Genomic DNA, 19394 nt, shown 5'->3' with positions numbered 1-19394 from the left:
AACGGGAAGACAACCACAGAACCCAAAAAGGAACTTATTGTGCGGTTAAAAAAAACAAAAACAAAAAAACAAAAGTGGCACATGCTGAATACAAAATGGCAAGAGCCATAACAATAAAAAGAAAAAAACATACTTTTTCCGTTTTAGTATTAAAAAGGTTTAACTTGCAATAACCTATGTGAAGATTGTTAAAATGTGAGTGAGCCCTGTGCTATACGCAAAAAAAAAAAAAAAAAATAACGTATGTCAAAACATGCCGTGGTGATAGTAGTCATAATAACACAAAATATTTGTATGACAAAGCACACTTACAGGTCATAAATTATATTTCAAGGAATACTTCACTTATTTACCAGTTATAGCAATAAAAAGTTAATATTTTTTGTCTATAATTAATTTGATACTTGCATTATTTTTCACGTACAATTAGTACATTTTAAAAACACATTTTGCAACTTGCTGTCGACTGAAAATGACATCACAAGGGCTCAGGTAACCAATCACAGCTCAGCTTGTGAATGTCACGTGACCAAACCTAGAAAACTGGTGAGCTGTGATTGGTTACCTGAGCCCTGGTGATGTCATTTTCAGTTGACAGCAAGTTGCAAAATGTGTTTTTACAACGTACTAATTGTACATGAAAGATAATGAAAATATCAAATTTATTATAGGCAAAATATTAATGTTTGACTTCCAAAAATGGCTAAATAAGTAAAGTATCCCTTTAAAGTATCTGCTAAGATGAAGGATCAGAGTGCAAAAGTGCTAGGAAGGAAGTGGGGAGTTCGACAAGCGCTCTCGCTCAAGGTTGGCATATGAATGGAAAATTAATAATGGATAGTTTTGATATTTAAAAAAAAAAAACAGCTCAATAGGAAGTTGAGGGCTTTGCTGTGGCGCCATTCGCACGCATACGTTATAACATTTTACACATTGAATATGTCTTATCATCCATGCATGCATTAGTGCTTTTTTTTTTTTTGTCTCCATATTTCCTCCACGTCGCACTTTAGTCAGTCCGTTTATTTTAAGCACGTTCATCAACAGACATAGAAAAAAAAAAAAAAAAAGGAGCTCGTATGTTACAAAAAGAAAATGTCTCGTACCGAAAACTAACCCTCCTTTAGTTTGTGCCAGTAGTTTCTTCTTTTTAAGGGAGGGAGTGTGCGTCTGTCACGTTACCATGGTTACAGACAGCTCCTCCCTTTCCTCCTCATTGGTTCACATCAGCAGTAACAAAGACACAAACCAAACAGTGTACTTACGTGTGAATAAAGTTTTTTGTCGGCCCTGACGGTCAGTGCACTTGGCTGTAGTCATGTTGGGCCTCAACGGGGAAGGGGGGGGGGGGGGGGGGGGGGGGGGGGGGGGGCGTGGCCAAGAGCGCCCCCTAGTGACGCTTACCCTGGGATGCGAGCGAGAAGCGTTCCGAGTTCCAGGGCGACGCAAATGAGACCCGAGCGGGTTAGGTGGTCTCTTTGCCCTGCGTGCCCGTGACCGTCTTGATGGAACTGAGCGTTCGGTTGAACCAGGTCTTCTTGGCCGCCTGGACCTCGTTGAGGGCCAGACCCAGATGGTGCTCCAGGTCCTGATGGGCCAAGAAATGACAGTTAACTCATTCACTCGCCGCCATTTTCACAAAAGTAGTCCCGTTCGCTCCCGGCTGTTTTACTGGATTTTGACTGATGTTGCAAGGCCCACAGAATATTGTGTTCAATTGCTATACAAGCATGGAACCTACCAAAAGAAAGATTAAAGTCTCTTCTTTCATCAGGAAAAAAAAAGTATGTTTCTATCTGTTTCCGTTTTGCAGCAATTAGAGAGCTAAGTTTCAACAGTTTTCACAAATCTATTTAGAATTCAAAGTAATTGAGCTTTTTTTCTACATGGCCCTGGTTGATCTCCTTTGCTCTGCTGCCACCTGCTGGCCGTTTGTGTAATTATCATTTCTGCAACCGTTCTTTACAGTTGAGAGGCTGAATCAAAGCCTTATGTATACCCTAGCATAAAAAAAAGGAAAAAAAAACGTATAAATACGTCTTTGGGACACTTGGAACATAAAAAAACGTATTTACATGTTATTGGGAGCAAATGAGTTAAGCACATCAATTTTTTTTTTTTTTTTTTTTTTTTTTTTTTTAAATATATACATCTTAGTTGTCTTAAAACGTTGAAACAGAAAGTCACACAAAAAGCCAAACGTTAGCTTTTAGCATTAGCCAAAAACATGCCTGGATCTTGCACTCGGCCTCCACCAGCTGCAGTTTGGTCTGCGCCAGTTCCAGCTCCATCTCCCTCAGCTGGTTCTTCAAACCTTCCTTCTCCTCGTCCGTCTCCTCGCTGCCTCCGGGCGGCACCGCCGCCGCCGGCGCCCGAATGCGACCTTCCTTGTTGAAAAGGCTGCTGCATTTGTCGCAGCCCTCCACTTTGGCCTGCGGAGGGCGAGAGAGAGGACAGTCACAAAGACAAAAAGGCTGCAGGATGAATGAAGGAACTTGAAATCGTTTCTTCCTTGTACGTTCAGAGAAAAAAAAAAAAAAAGGAAGACATTTGTAACTAAACAATGTGTCCTTCTGCCTTTGCACAATCATATTTCCTCATATGGCACTGATGAACTCACATGCACTTGTATGGCACTTTTCAAAGCACGTTAACATTGTTGGATGGGTTCATATTGCTCAAGGACACGTCAACATGGCGACAATGGAGGGGAATCGAACCCACAACCGCTGGGTGCAACGGGCTCTTGAGCAAATGCAAATGTCCTGATAACGGCATTAATAAGTAAAATAATATACATTACAGGGTAAGAAATAAAGAAATAAAACTAAAAATATTTTTTTTAAATAGAATTGAAAAAAAAAATCAAATAAAATGGAAAAAATAATGCGTTTTTTTTTTTTGAGTCTACATCTTGCATTCACAAAGCTACCTATAATTCTAACAAAAATGTCCATTTTCATATTTGCCAACATCATACATGATTATTCAGGGTTCATTTTAATAATAGCATTTAGGTTCAGTGCTGTTTATGTTTGGACAGAAGAAGGAATGTCAAACGTTTACTTGAGAGTTGTTTACTTTGTTACGCAATATTTAGTGATTTTTTTTTTAAATCTTGCACTCAAAAATACTCAATATAAAAAATTAATACATAAACTAAAGCTAATAATTTTCAGATTTTTTTTTTTAAATAATCTCAAAATGAATTCAAACTTAAAGAACAAAAAGGCATTTATTTGAGGTGTGGCATTTTTTAGTTTTTAGTTTTATGACAACTGAGGAAATTTAGCATTTTGTTGAGTCACTGCGGGAGCTTCTGAATGCCTCCAAATGAGCACATTATCCAAAACTTAATGCTCTTTTCAAACCTCAAAAACAGACCGTAAAAAAAACAAAAAACGGGATCATCTGTCAACATTTTCCAGCGCCCGAAGAAACTCGCCTGTAATCGTCTCTGTCACTTTAAGTGGCGTCTTTAATGATCCACTGAGCCGTAATGCGATTCACCCATTTCTCATTAACACTATTGTAACTTTCCATTACGCATAATTCACTGCATGCGCCATTTATTCTCCTCCATTGCTTATAATTGCTGACAGGTTTACTGCATTTGCCGTAGGACACGCTCGCATACAAAGAAGCAGGCTGCGTGTCCTTGTCGGAATAACTTGTGTTTGCCCTTGTGGAACGTTTTCTTTTTTTTTTTTTTTAACTCCTTTTCTAAAATGCCATTTTCTTCCAAATACAACGTCAACAAACGAGCCAAGCGTGAGCCGGTCTGAGCAGCACCAGCTCAGTCAGTAACGACTTGGCTTGAGAACGGGGAAGTGACACCGCAAATAAACTGAAAAGGCTTCGAAGTTTCGGATTTCTGGATTATTAAGGTGTTTTATCATTTTACTTTATTTTTTATTTTATTTTTTTTTTATTTTATTTTTTTTACTTTTTATTTATTTACATTTTTTTCATTTTATTTATTTATTCATTTTTTTTTTTTTTTTGCATTGTTTCTTATTTATTTATTTATTTTTTTAAAAAAGGTATTTTGAAGACAATTTTTAAGCAAGGTCCTTACACAGAGTGAGGCAACCTACCAGGAAAACTTTGCTCACACTTATGATATGATTGTAAAACACAGCTAAGCAAAAAAAATGTATTCAGAAGCAATTCTCTGACAGAAATCCATGAAAGTACAACACTTCACAAATATGGCACTTTACTGTACTGTACTGTATTTAATTTAATTTAATTTAATTTATTTAATCCAATCTCGGTGTAATAACCTTATTTATTGATTGATTGCATTTTGATTTTATTTTTATTAATTCAATCTCTGGTGTAATAATCTTATTTATGGATTGAATTATTTTCTGTTATGATCTGTTCTTATTGCTGGCAGAAATGTAAATTTCCCAAAGGGAGCCTTCCCAAAGGAATCAATAGTCAAGTCTAAGTCTATAATAATAATAATAATAATTATAATAATAATAATAATTATAATAATAATAATAATATGTAAATCAGACATTTGGCTAAATCCGTTTTGAAGTGCAGCTGTTATACTATGTGATCTATACGTTTTATCTATTATCTATGTCTGTGTGCGTGCGTGCGTGCGCGTGTGAAAGGGAAACTCACTCGGATCTTCTCCAGTTCTCCTCGATTGGCCGCTTGCTGCTTCTCGAGCCGCTCGCTCAGCTGGGAGCAGATCTGGAACAAGAGTCGTATGTTATGTTCTTATTTTCTCTTTGTTCTCAATTCGCTGCACGATGAAGCATTTATATTTTGCTGTGTTTGTTTTCATGTGTTGTTGTGGCACTAGCGTAATAATAAGTAAGGTTGGCCTGAATGGTCAGTTTAGTAGCGTTTTTGCCTCAAGCTCTTCTCTTGGCATAAACGTTGACTTTCAAGTACGGAGCAGAGCTGAATGTAACGGGACTTATCTCGACACATGAGGTCTCTCGGCCTCTGGTCGACAGCGCATTCCTGTTCTCTTCTTATCCTCCCCGCAGCAGATAGCCATCATTGTCCTCCTCCAGGCCTTTTTTTTTTTTATTTTATTTTTATTTTTTTATCTCTTCCTGTTGTCATCTCTTCCCTTTCATCTGCCTGAACGCTTGCCATCCGCCTCCCACATCACAGCAGGCTTTTCTTCATCTTCTACCTGCCCACATCCTCTTTCATGATTCGAAACATCTATTTTTAGATTTGTAAACATTCTACCTGAGCCGCTAGAGAATGACAAGTATGCGAATCAAGAATTCAAATTGGCGACATACTGTCAAATGTTTTGATATCTAGGAATGCAAAGTCAACATAAACAAACTAAAATACTTTGGATGCTTCACTGGTTTGTAATAAGGACAAAGTTTAACTTGGTTGTCGCCATGGCAACCCTCAGACTACTTGATTAGTGTACACTGGAATAGTGCTAAAAATTAGCAAGCATATGAAAATGGTCTGTAATATTTCAAAACAGACATTTTCCTTCTAGCATTTTAGCACAAATGCATGTTTACCGCTATTTGTTCTAGCTGCAGTTAGCGAGATGGAAGTACAGGACTGTCTCAGAGAATCAGAATATTGTGATAAAGCCCATTATTTTCTGTAATGCAATTAAATAAGCAAAAATGTCATACATTCTGGATTCATTACAAATCAATTGAAATATTGCAAGCCTTTTATCATTTTTAATATTGCTGATTATGGCTTACAGCTTAAGAAAACTCAAAATATCCTATCTGAAAATATTAGAATATTTCCTCAGACCAAGTTAAAAACAAAAAACAAAGCCATAATCAGGAATATTAAAAATGATAAAACGCGTGCAATATTTCAGTTGATTTCTAATGAATCCAGACTGTATGGCAATTTTGTTTATTTAGTTGCAATACAGAAAATAATGGACTTTATCACAATATTCTAATTTTCTGAAACAGTCCTGTAGATTACACTCAGGCCTGGAAGATGACAATAATGGTCAGAATTAGGCTTAAGGGGGACGCAGAACTCCGACAAAGTTAAACTTGAAAAGTATTTAAAAAAAAAAAAAAAAAGTTAGTAGTTAGCAGCCTCCTTCCTGTAGTGGAAATGTTGTGCATGGATGTAGAGCCACTTTGAACGCTATATGGATTATTCCATTTCATACCATGACTCAAATGGAATTTCAAATAAACAACAAATAATTTATCTGCATCAAAATTTAAGTTCTTGGCTTCAGTACTACCAATTTAAAAAAAAAATTGTAAATGCATGTCTTTTTTTTTTTTTCATAACCGAATTAACCATTTTGACCTTTAACTTCAATCAACACTACTGTTGCAACAAAACAAATGGCCACCTAACTTGTTTATTGTCACGTGATCGCAAAAACGCATATACTATAAATATATAATCTACAATAACTTTCACATCATCTGTTCTGTTAGCCTGGCTCGACAGTGAGCGCACCTGAAAATTTTGGGATGCAATCCAACAAAAAAAGTGAATAAATCCTAGTGTGGAGTTATCATGGTTGGGAAACAGCACAGACGAGCTTTTGAGCCTGCCAAGGGAATCACAGGCTCGAACGCAATTCTCCTCCCTCGATTCTCTCCATTCCACTCACCCTTTCCATCTATCAGCTTCATCTTCCCATAGCTTGATGCGAGAAAGAAACATCGCCACTTCCAGTTATCCATAATACACAAACGGCAGTACCGCAAATACTATAGCACGGCTGATCAGCTGGAATGTCTTCATCTATTACATAATTCTAGTTAGTTTAAGGTGAAATTGTGCCATATTTGCTCATTAATACGACGATTGGGCTGAAGTTTGCCTCCAAGTACGTCGTCCTCTTGCTATTTCTGTCTGAGGGCATACGGGGAGCGACACAAGTGTTGCATAACACCTCCGCAACGGCAAGAAGAGAGGAAAAAGGATCGGCGAAGCGCTCGCATTTCAACATCAAGTGACAGGATGACACCCGAAAAGGATGGGGAAAAAAAAAAACGCGTTACGAGCCGTCGTCTCAGAGTTCACCTGAAGGACGCGACGTCTCGATGTCGATATTTCTGTTCGCGCACGCATGCAATGAATAATTTGTGGAACAAAAAGGCGTTTGATTTTAAAAATACGGCTCCACATTAGTGCTGCATTTTAGATTTGAATATATGTTGAATAGGGGATGATAAGAAGGGGAAATATAACTGGTGAAAGAAAAACGTCAATGCAAAATCTTGCAGTTTTGCGAATGTTTTTTTTTTTTTGACTTTGCAATTGAGTTGGCAACACCGTGCCCAGTCAGGATGTACTTACATAATAATGATAATACGTGAACAAGTTGCAAGATGCGTCACCTGTTTTCTGCATATGCTTCCATCGCGGCTGAGCAAAGGCACGCTTGTGATTCGGCGTGCTGATTAATGACCAGCGCGCCTCGACTCATTTCCAGCTCAGTTACTAATCACATCAAAGCCACGGGGGCACCGAGCGGCATCAAATAAATGCGCCGCTCTTGTAAATGATTATGTCACGTTGGCGCCCAACTCGGCGAGAAGCGCGACCTAGCCGGTAGTTTTATTGATTATCTTTAAATGACCTGGTGAGTTGCAAAATTTAACACCGTCGCTCCTCAAACCTTTAAATGAAGGTCTTTTTGGAAGGGGCTACCTCACAAAATTGGGATCGATTGAATGTGTTGTACTTGTTTGGTTAGGGCGGAATGATTTTGGAAAATAATCTACTTGTGATTGTTTTCCCAAACTCAATATTGTGATTTAATGCGCCATTTTGTGCCAACGTCTTTTTCTAATGTGATGTCATGATCAAAAAAAAAAAAAAAAAATCACCACACATGCTTAAACCCTATGATTGTTCACTGATTTCCGTAGTGTTGAATCAAAATAAGACATTTGCAAACATCTGTTTTTAACTTTGGAAATCAATGACCGAACCAGTAACATAGCATAACGTCAATCACCCTTTTCTTTTAAATAAATATTACTATACGAATACAAAGTACGAAGTAAACACCAATCAATGGTTAACTCTTTTGACTGCCAAACGTTATCCAAAAAAAAAAAAACCAACGGTGCCAGCCGATTTTGAGCATTTTCACTCATCTTTCAAAGTAAACAGAACATGGTGCGGTATGACGACATAAATATGGTGGATACCATATGAAAGATTGGATTCCATTCTTTCATGAGAGAAAAAAAAAGTATGTTTCGACCTTATTCCGTTCTTTAGTAATCATCATTTGAAATTAGGTCATTTGAGTGACATAAGCGAAAATACAAAAATATTGAGAGAAAAACGAGCTTTTTGTGAAAAGATAATTTTTTTTTGCACAACAGTGACTTTGACACGAATATTTTTTGTTTAGTAACAAGGCAGCGCTGCACAGGACGTTGCGCTGCCCATTGAGAGAGAGAAAAATAAATAAATCGGAATAAACGGGGGGCTGCCATTTTCAAATAACTTGCTTGACTGGAGTGCACACATGGTGAGGCTAGATTACAATAACGCTTGTCTTGTCATTTAAAAAAAAAAAGAAAAAAAAAAAATCAACTCCGTGATAGCATTCAAGTGTTTTCATTCAAGTGTGGCCATACCTGCTTGTATTCCCCAATAATGGAGCCGTTCTTCTTAATCTCGGATTCCGACTTGTCGAGCTCTCGTCTGCACATCTCCTTCAGCTGTGGACACATTTAGAGGTCATGGACCAAGTATCCCGTGTTTCTTTGTTAGCGCCATGACATGTAAAGGAGACAGACAACTATCGGCAAGCTTGGCGCTGAGGGCAAAGTCACGTCTTCCGTGCGAGCACATTGATCTTTTTCTCTTCCGCGAGCGCGCAGGAAGCTCGCTAACGGTAACCGAGGCGCACTCTGACCTGCGCCGACTCTTCCTCCAGTCGTCTCTTCTCGTCCTCCGAGTCGACGAGTTTCTGTTTGGTCAGCAGCAGCTCCTTGTTCAGGGCGTCGGCCTTCTCCTCAGCCTGACACACACACACACAAACGGGATGGCGACAGGCATGATGTCGATGTCACAGGTGACGCGAGTCTTGATGACAATCTTCATGGATGCCAGCCTTACATGACAACCAGCATATTAGCATATCATTCCGTTCTCTACACTGTTTATCCTCACCAGAGTTGCGGTTGTGCTGGAGCTAATATTATTTTATGATTGTGGACCAGTCCAAGGCGTACCCTCGCCTAAAGTCACTCCAGCTCACCAGCGTATAATCAAGAAAAGAAGAAGTGAAAATAACTGGATGGATGGATGGATTTCTACACTGTGAAAAAGTGGTAAATATTAATGAAAGACTGTATATGAGTAAATAAAAGATTTAACGTACTGTAACAGAAGTGAAAAGAATGCAGTGCAATAGACTGATGTGGGTGCTTCATATGATTATGTCAATAAAATAAGAACACAATAAAACAAATACGGTGTTCCCTCATTTAATTTATCGTGGCTGTTACGTTCCAAAAACTACCCACGATAATGGAAATGTAATTAAAAAAAAAAAAAAAATCCCGTTATTTAATTTTTTTTTCGTTTATTATATGTTATTTCGTTTTGGTATGATTTTTAGTTTATTATGAATGCATTTTCCATTCATCATTTATGTTTTTTTTTCTCCATTTACAGTCATTTCTTTCCCATTAATAGTATTTTTTTAATTTACTTATTATACAACACAGTATATATTTTTTTCACTTACGTTTTTTATTTTATTTTGAATGTTTTTTCTTTCATTCTGTTTTTTTTTATTTACAGTCATTTCATCCATTTAAAGTATGTTGTTTTTTTATTTACTTATTATACAGCACAGTATGTATTTTTTTACTTATTACATATGTTTTTTTCATTTTGTTATAATTTTTATTTTATTATGAATGTTTTTTTCTTTAATTCTCTGTATTTTTAAATGTACTTATTATACAGCACAGTATATACTTTCTATCTCCGGAATGCAATTTCGTGGAGCGACGGGACAGACACCGTTTGAAAGGTCTTGTCGAGACGAATCCGCGGATGCCCGTATGTCCCCGGTCGGACGTAGGGTTCGAGAGGTACGGGCCGTGCAAATACCAAAAAAATAAACAAACCAGAAAGCATGCTGTTTAAAAAAAAAAAATAAAAATAAATGAACTCGCGATAAACGATGGAACACTGTGAACCAGTGGTCAAAGAATTTCAAATGTGAAAAAGTCTGGACACCCCTGAACTCAACGCTGCCAACATGTCGTAACCTTTGCCAAACGATAAAGAATGTGCTGCTTAAAACGCAAGTTTGAAATCAGTGTTCACATTTCCATGCAGTCTGGCTGTCGATTGAAAATGGTGAATCTTTGCCGATGCTTGTGCCAAAAGCTTAAAGAGTAAGTATGTAAATTAATCTCACTGTTTCAAAAACTGGTCACAATCCAAAACCCCGACTACAGTACTTACAAATAAACAATTAAGAAGGTCATTTCCATAATATTATTTAATAAAATAATGATTTTGGTGCAGCACAAAATGTAATAATTATGCGAGTGGCATACTTGAAAACGTTAGTGAAAGGCACAGTAATTAAATGATGATTTGGATTCTGCAATTAAAAATAATTTCTCATAATGAGGAGACACAAAAATGAGGTCTCAACAGAAGTGTACGTCAAGTATGAAGTTTCTCGCAGGTTTTCCTCCATCACAGAAAAAAACGGACAACGTCCGCCTTTTCTTTCCGACTTACGTTGTCGAGGTCTTTGCGCAGGGCAATCTTGCTGCTGACCAGCTCGTGCGCCAGGTCGTCGTTCTCCTGCTCCAAGCGCATGTTGGCCTCCTGCAAGCGACGGTTCTCCCTCTGCGGATCAGCGTCGACAACAAGAATGACAACGAGGCCAAATGAGGAAGGAAGATCACGGGAGTCAAACAAGGGGGGCGTGGCTCAGCGCACTTGGGACGGGAAGTGAAAGTCGCGAATGAACGGAATAACACTAACGAGATTCTGTGCTCAGCGAGTGAGAAATTTAACTGAAGCGAGAACTTGTATAATGTTTAACAGGACATGACCTGCATCTATCTGCATGGAGGACAGAATAAAATATCGAGAAGCGGGACTAGGAAAAAATGCAACTTATGTATAATCAAAAGAATTTATGGTTGAGACGGTACAGTCCATTTTTCAAGCTGACTCCAGCTGATATAATGCAGTATTTATAATGTATGGGCTGTAATCACGCATTCCTGCTTACTTTTAGCAGCACCTTCAATCACTTAAAAGATTAGAGCATCGGACGGAAGCAAATATGAATGACAGTAATGACACACCCAAACATGACTTTTACATTCAAACTATGTATACTGCATTTTAGAATGTAACTACCTCATTTCTTTTAAATGTTGACATTATTATTGCTTTTTTTCTGTTTTTTTTTTGTGCTGTTTGCAATTCCAGAAAATAAACTATGAGATCTAAATCTTTCAAATGTAGTATATTTACGAGGACCCTGTTAAGATTAAAAAAAAAAAAAAAAAAAAAAGTGGACTAGCACAGCTCAATGTTAATATATAAAAAGTAAAAAGTTAATTAATCATCCGAGTTCCGTGCATGCGCACAAACCTCGTATCTCTCAATGGGTGCTTCCTGCTGCTCCTGCTGCTCCCTAATGGTGTGGTACTCCTTCTCAAACTTCTTTAGCTTTTTCTGGCTTATCTGAAACATGACAATAGGGATGTAATGATAAGGGCAATATCGTGATATTAAAACTGCCACAATATCGTCGGCGTCATGTTCACAATATTTAAAAGGAAAACATCTGTTAAAAGAGTGCAGTTCTAGCACCCTCTAGTGGCTAGTTTATTAGTGCAATTTAATTTTCATTAGGGATGTTGTGGCCTTCTATTTTTAAAATCTATGCTAATTGTCAGATGAAGGGGAAAACTAATTTGCTTGTGAAGTGATCAATGTGTGCTTGCATTAGCAAGTAAGTGCCTCATTATTGTTATTAGAGATTGTTGGTGGTTTATATGCATTGCTGTTTTGTACAAAAGCACAATATTGTGCTTTTTTTTTTTTTTTTTTTACAATATTGTGCTTTTTTTTTTTTTTTTTTACAATATTGTGATCTTTTTTTTTAAATATCGCCAATTGCCCCACAATATCATGATATTTATCGTATCGTGACCTTCATATCGTGATCATATTGTATCATGATGTTTGCGTTACATCCCTATGTGACAATAACCATTTTTTTTGTGCCTATTTAGTTTAATATTATGTATGAAAAAGCACACGTGATTCTAATTAAGACTTAAAGTCTAAAAATCTGCTATGTTTGGGATATTTGCCAATGTGAATGTAACAGACAGATCATCAAAACATAAACTGGCCAAAGTTACCTCGAATGACTGAAACTGGGCCAGATGGTCCCAAAATCTGTCAAACTTTATTTGTAATTACATCTTTAAGTTCAACAGTGACCCCTACTGGTCATAAAGCAGCAGTATAGGAACTCGGTGCAGGTTTTCTGAGAGAAATGTATTTCATATTTACATATTTATGTTACCAATAATTCAGTGACGTTAGTCTATGTGTGCTGCTTCGATTCCTCACACATCCACTGTTCACTATCTTGTAGTGATGTTTGTGACACTTGGGGAAATATAAACAGTTTGACCTCAGCCGAAACACGTTCTGCCGTCCTTTGATGAGGTCAGTGTGAAAGGTCACCCAAGGTGACACTCACCTTCATGCTACAAGCCAGCTCCATCAGTTTCTTGGCGTTTTCCTCTGAGCGATACCTTTTGGGAACTGGGACCCGAAAAAATTTGAGGGCGCCCTCAAAGTCTGTCTGGATCAGATCATCTTTTGATGTCTGAGGAAAAAAGAAGACAAAAGGGTGAGAATCTCCATTTCCAAAAAGGAAGAACCCGATTATGAAGACCTGTCTTAGCTGATAAGAGGTGTCATATATCGTATACGGCTGGGTATCGATTTCTAATTTCAGTTTGATTCAATTTTGATCTTTTCCGATTCAATTCAATCTGATATTGATCAATTATGGCACATCAATTCTTCTTAAATGTAAAGGCATGATAACAAATCTACAATATCTACTTATATTACAGGATATTGTGTTCTATTGCTAATAAAAACATGGAACCTATCAAAAGAAAGATTTTGCAGCAATTAGCATCAAAAGAGAGCTAAGTTTCATCAGTTTTCACAAATGTACTTGAATATTGTAAGTAATTTAGCTTTTATTCAACATGGCCCTGGTTGATCTCCTTTGCTCTGCCTCCACCTGCTGGCCGTTTGTGTAATAACTACTATTTCTGCAACCGTTCTTTGCTGTTGAGAGGCTGCATCAAAGTTTTCTGTATGCGCTAGCATTAAAAAAAAAAAAAAAAAAAAAAATCTTTGGGACACTTAAAACATTAAAAACAAAAAACATATTTACACGTTATTGGGAGCAAATGAGTTAATTCAAATCCCGTGTCGCATTGTGACCAAAGGTAGAATCCGGGTCGGTGTTGCAAATCCTTATGACATCACACATTCTTTGCCAAGACGATACTTCCATTTCCTCTCGGCAAATACTTTTCATGCAATACCGCCGCCAAAGTCAACACGATTTGGGAATGGGGATTTTAACATACTGCACTATATACAATTAGTAGGACCAGCCACACGATGACAAAAAAAAATGTGTCTAATAGTCCAAAAATACAGTAAATGGACTGTATAATGGAATAGAAAATGTATAAATAGAAGGTCTAAAAATGGACATAAATATAGTGGTCGAATAGAAATATGGTAGAAATGTTACCTTGAGAAGTGCCAGAGCCACATTGAAGATCACACTGATACCCTGAGGATGAGGAGAACTGGATTAACTAAAAAGTACAGTATTGCTATCTCAATTGGGGTTTCTGCAGGAGTCACCAAATCAAATGTAAGAGTTTTTTTTTAAGGCTCTTTTATGAGGCTTTATGAGGCTCCATTATGAACTAAATCATTCTATGATATGATAATACAAAACATGTCTCTACATACAGCAACAGTGCTGTGCAATTTGGACAAAAAGTTGTATCACTTATTAAAAGCCTCTTTCGCATATGACCTCTTTGCCAAGCCACACTTAATCAAACTCTAACATGACTGTTAGATTGTGCAAATCGATTGGCCATGCCTGAAGGGCGAAGCAAAAGAATGACGCAATAGAAATGCGGCAGTTGCTATAAGCTAGCATCACGTAGGCTACATTAGTGAAGCTTTAGCCCAATGACGCACACATCAATACAACAAAAGCGGGTTGTATCATAATAAATGTGTCGATTTATCTATTTGAGCTATCAATCTATTTCTTATATGAACGCAAGAAATGTAATACCCGTTTAAGATTTAGAAAACAATGAATACACATTTTTGATTTTGGAAATGAAGACCTTTGCAAAGAGCCCGCACAAACCCCGACAGTGTTGGTCGCACGTGTGTGTAACTTACCTCACACAGAAGCAGGTCAATGATATGGAAGACCATGTAGAGAGGGAACTTGGCTGTAAAGAGGGTGAGGAACCACTGGGAGGCGTACATGTGCGCTTCCAGACCCACGTTCAGGAAATGGGTGTACAAATCGGGAATATATTCCTTGATAAAGACAAAAAGATTAAAAATAAAAAAACAGGTGTGGGTAAGCATATTAGGAGCAGTGATTTGCGATATGCACAAACCTGCATGAGTCTCTCCAGCTGAAAGAACTTGCAATGCAGATCTTCAAAGTTTTGCTTGAACAGGTCCCTGAGGCCGTAGTCGAACATGATCTTGACGAGCACGCTGAAGGCTTGCTCCTCCGGCATCTGAGCAACAAAGCCAAAAAAAAAAAAACTGTTAGGGACACATTCTGATGATATTGTATATAGACTGTACCTTATGAAATCATATAACGAGGTAAGTGCAAAATTAGTTAAAGTTGCAAGCATGCGGTGATATAGTTTTACCTCTAGGTGGCAGTGTTGGCTAGGGAAACCATTAATTCTGGCGCTGCAAGTTTGTTCTTTTTTTTTTTTTTTCAACTTTCAGTAAAGATCTACTTTTTTTCAGGGAAAAAAAAGGAGCACTGTTGTAGAAACTTAAGTATGTTATAGCAAGAGGAGAGCATAAATGAGTTTTTTAACGAATAACAGCGGCTTTTGTTTGTTTGTTTGTTTGTTTGTTTGTTTGTTTGTTTAATGGTGAATTCATGACTAAGCACTGTAAATGTTTTATTTATTTAGTTATTTATTTGTTAGTTTTTTAATGTACTAGGTAGGGCATGAATTCATCAGCACAGACTTATCAGTTTATTTTTAATCTCCATTTCAAGCATTTTGTATAACTGAATTAATATTGTAATTTGGGTATTGTTCCAAATTAGTTTTTTTTTAACTACGCTGAGAATTTACATTTACTGATTGATTCATAAAACATGATAATTGTCTATTGTTCAAATGCAACACAAAAGAAAAATTACAATCCAAGATAGTTGTGGGAATGCTGAAAATGTTATTCGGATGCTTTATTATTATTTCAGACACATTTTATTCTCCACACTTTTTTGATGAGCAAAAACTCCCACATAATACATAATACATAATGTTCAAATTTCAACTCGCTTCAAAAATTCACGCCATCTTGGGTATATATCATCTGATTCCACATAACTTACAGTACTCGCACAATTTAACGTTAAATATCAACTTTTCCCCATTCATTTTCAATGGGACCGACACTGAACTTTTTCCAAGTCCCACTTTCCACGCCCACTTCCATACATGATACAACGTCTCATCATGACCAGCTCTCCGATCCTGCTCAGCAAATCTCGCTTGGGAAATGTTTTATTAGCATTCAGCTTTTCAGCATTCCCATGCAATTTCTGCAGAAATGTCTCGTTAATTGTGGTGCTCCTATTTCTAATGCAACATTTGAAACAATTTCCCATACTATAGTGTCAATTATGTAACATTCAATGAAAAAGAAACAAAACTGCCAGAAAGGATAAAAAACAAATACACAATAATCTGGTTGCACAAGTGGAAACACCCGAAAGCTAAAAACATTGTTGCTGCTTCTTTAGACATATTTGTAAGGAAATGGGTCAACAATTTTCCTCTAAGTCAAGATGGCAATACTGATAGAAAAGAAGAAGAAGGGGGGGGCACACTAATTCTATCATTCAACCAACAAGCTTAATGTACTACTTTAATTCTTCCAAACATGTTCTTTTTCAAATTAATTTAATAGATTATGAATCAGATTAAAAAAAAAAAACTTTACAAATGATATATTATGGTCTACTTTTGTCCACATTAGACTTTTTTTTTTTTTTCAACAGTGGAATTTTATACCCACTATAAATTTAACAAGGGAAATCCACTTGAACATGTTCGGATGCATGTATCTTTGTTTACATTCCTAACTTTCAAAATTATGAACACGGTTTTGTATCACTGGCATCAATTTGACCCCAGCAAATTCTTATATTGAAGGTAAACTTGACCCAGTTATAAAAAAAAAAAAAAAAAAAAAACATAATTCTTGAAATAAAACTTCTGGTGTTATTTTTGTTCTTTTTTTAAAAAATTTTTAGTTGTTGACTGAACAAATAGCCAGTCCCATTACAATAGAAAAAAAAAAGAAGAAATTTTAAGATTTAATGTAACTAAATTTATGTTCACCCAGTCATTCCCGTTAAACAAGGAAAATCCATTAAATATGAAGCAAAAATGATGCCATTGTTTCATTTACAGAGAGTAAACAAACGTGGGTCAAACTTGCGTCAAATATTTTTGATAAATCTGGATCTAAATGTGTACGAAAGATCTAATGCATAAGCAGTGAAGTCCTTGATTTTGCAGGGGACAAATATTTTTTATGTACACATAAAATGACTTCAACCGCCAGTAAATCTTGCCAGAATTTATGTGGCACAAAACATGATGGAAGTTGATATCTGGCACTGCTGTCAAAAAGGAAGACACTAAACAGTTGTTCTCTGTGCTCGAAATTGTTGGACAAGATAAGCAAAAACGTTGTTTTTTTTTTACTGGAACCCAACTGATAAGACGACTTAAGGCATGTAACAATAATAATAATAAAGAACAGAACCTACTTGACCGCACATCAGTTTGTTTGATCAAGAAAATGTGTTTTTGCTGGACTGACATGGAAACTCACGTGCAACAGAAGCACAGCAGCCAAGAAGGATTGTCCCTGGCAGTAGCCAATCTCCTCATCATACACAGAGTATGCCTGGTGGGCGGAGACAAACGCACGTGTGCAGAAGGTTATTAAATAGGCTTGGACAGTTCATGCAAACGCTGAAAAATGAAATGTTTAAATAACAAAAAAAATAAATAAATAGCAAGTGTGCTCAGGCTGCAGTAGAGCAAAACCGTAGTTGTAAATAAAAAGACAAACCGCATTTGTTTAGATCATATCATTCAGATAACGCTTGTTTAAATACCGAATCCACAGCAGATGGAGTTCCCCTTTTAGAAACACACAGTGAGCAAACGCGTGTCAGATTGATGTTGCAATAGAGGGAAAAGGAACCCCGAGATGGTATGCGGTGCCTTTTGAGACCGTGTAAATCTGAGAGAACAAAACAGGACAAAATTTCACCAAAATGGTCCGAATGGCCTACTGTGCTACAAATGCGAGTAATGAGTCAAACCAAAGCGACAAAGCGCGGATCAATCCACGAGCGCAGCAAAGGCGGGGGGGGTTTGAGTTGGGGCCAACTGAATTATTTAAACACACCTGAGGAGGTGCTTAACTGCGTCGAGATGGATGCCCTCGCTCGAGTTATACATACATAATGAATGAAATGAAAAATCTGAGCGCAGCAACCACAGTCGTGAGTGTCTCAATAATATGCATGTGCAAGAAACGCTCAGAAAATGTGTTTTTTATGCATTTTTTTTTTTATCTGATATGTGCTTGGCTCAATAGCTTCAAGTCAGTGAACCTGTCAGTATCAAGCAATTTACACAATTGTTGTGATGTAATCTCTTATTTACGAGCCCTTAAAAATTGAAGACACAGACCGTCATTGTTTCTGATCATGAGGTCATGAAGGCGTGTGCATCCGCAACAGTTGCCCCTGGAAACAACAGCTGATATTTAATTATTGGTACACAAAGAACATTTTTTTATCAATTCTTTTTTCAGTGCATTCCCATGACTGTTTGGGTAATGAAAGTTCCAACGTGACACGAGATGACTTCTAAATTCAAAAATACTTCTTCATATTGGAAAAAAGCAAATTGACTTTGGTCCTGTTGGAGTAAACTCTGTTCAAATTAAAAGTAAGAAATGGTTGGTTAACTGGTCAATCACAAATATACAACCCCTAGCAAAAAGTATGGAATCGCCAAGTCTTGGACGAGCACTCGCTCAGACGTTTTATTCTGTAGATCAAACTCAGATAAAAAGCATGAAACAGTCGTAAGGTCATTCCAAAGTGCAACATCTTGGCTCTCAGAAACACTAAAAGAAATGAAGAAAAAACATCGTGCTGGTCAGTAAATGTTATTTTTATAAAGCAAGTGCAGGGAAATAAATATGAAATCACTCCATTTTGAGCAGAAAATAAGGACACGCCCAGTCAATTTCCTTTCCTTAATTGGGCACCTGTCTCAAATGACATCTGCTCGTTTGTCAGCAGTTTAAAAACAGTGCAGTTATCCCACCTTGGAGGGCTGCTGGACCAAGTGGACTGGCAAGAATCATGGCTCCAACAAGGGAGATGTCTCTTGAGACCAAAGACAGGATTAACAAACTTCTTGAAGAAGGTAACGCTACACGTATGGTTGCCGAAGATGTGGGATGCTCACTAGTGTTGTTCCGATACCGATACTGGTATCGGCAGATGCCCCGATACTGCATTAAAACAGTGGTATCGGTATCGGTGACTACTAACGAGTAACCTGCCGATACCATTATTTCCAAGGCTAATATAGGACTTTGGATGCAGCATCTTGCGTCTTGCTCGTGCACGACATTCACTGATATGTGACATGCTCACTGCATGCCGATATAAGATATCCTATTGGCCCTTGAATGCTCTGAACCAATGGCAGGACAGCTTTTCCATATAGAGAATAAAAAACTTAGGTATTGATATGGTATGGACATTAAAAAAAAAAAAAAAAACTATTTGTACGTAGGCGGAGTCAAAGTCCTCAAATATATCATTTGCAGTAATTGCTGCTGATTCAAAATTGATGAAATGAAGGCTCAGTAGCTAAAAAGAATACCTCATACAGAAGAAAAAAGCGGCGTTTATCTCATCTGTCATCACTCGTATTTGATATGCATATTTAAAAATGAGCATTCGTCATAGAATTGATTAAAAGACGTGATTA

General features: G+C 37.2%; 1 protein-coding gene across 4 annotated transcripts in view; it reads right to left on the bottom strand.

Annotated features, from left to right (window-relative positions):
• Positions 1-849: 849 nt before the first annotated feature.
• rabgap1 (RAB GTPase activating protein 1) overlaps positions 850-19394 on the bottom strand; it is a 61069-nt gene continuing 42524 nt past the window's right edge. For all 4 annotated transcript variants that reach the window (XM_077497337.1, XM_077497338.1, XM_077497340.1 and 1 more), the window contains 12 exons: positions 17203-17277; positions 14718-14843; positions 14491-14634; positions 13814-13855; positions 12731-12859; positions 11605-11697; positions 10735-10845; positions 8882-8986; positions 8601-8684; positions 4642-4713; positions 2232-2432; positions 850-1588 (listed from right to left, as the gene is read on the bottom strand). In XM_077497337.1, coding sequence (XP_077353463.1) covers positions 1466-1588; positions 2232-2432; positions 4642-4713; positions 8601-8684; positions 8882-8986; positions 10735-10845; positions 11605-11697; positions 12731-12859; positions 13814-13855; positions 14491-14634; positions 14718-14843; positions 17203-17277 — 1305 coding nt within the window. In that variant the 3' untranslated portion in view covers positions 850-1465. The remainder of the gene's footprint in view (positions 1589-2231; positions 2433-4641; positions 4714-8600; positions 8685-8881; positions 8987-10734; positions 10846-11604; positions 11698-12730; positions 12860-13813; positions 13856-14490; positions 14635-14717; positions 14844-17202; positions 17278-19394) is intronic.

The sequence above is a fragment of the Festucalex cinctus genome, chromosome 15 (genome assembly GCF_051991245.1).
Source record: "Festucalex cinctus isolate MCC-2025b chromosome 15, RoL_Fcin_1.0, whole genome shotgun sequence".
In the NCBI taxonomy this organism is placed as follows: Eukaryota; Metazoa; Chordata; class Actinopteri; order Syngnathiformes; family Syngnathidae; genus Festucalex; species Festucalex cinctus.
This window is presented reverse-complemented; position numbering and strand designations above follow the sequence as displayed.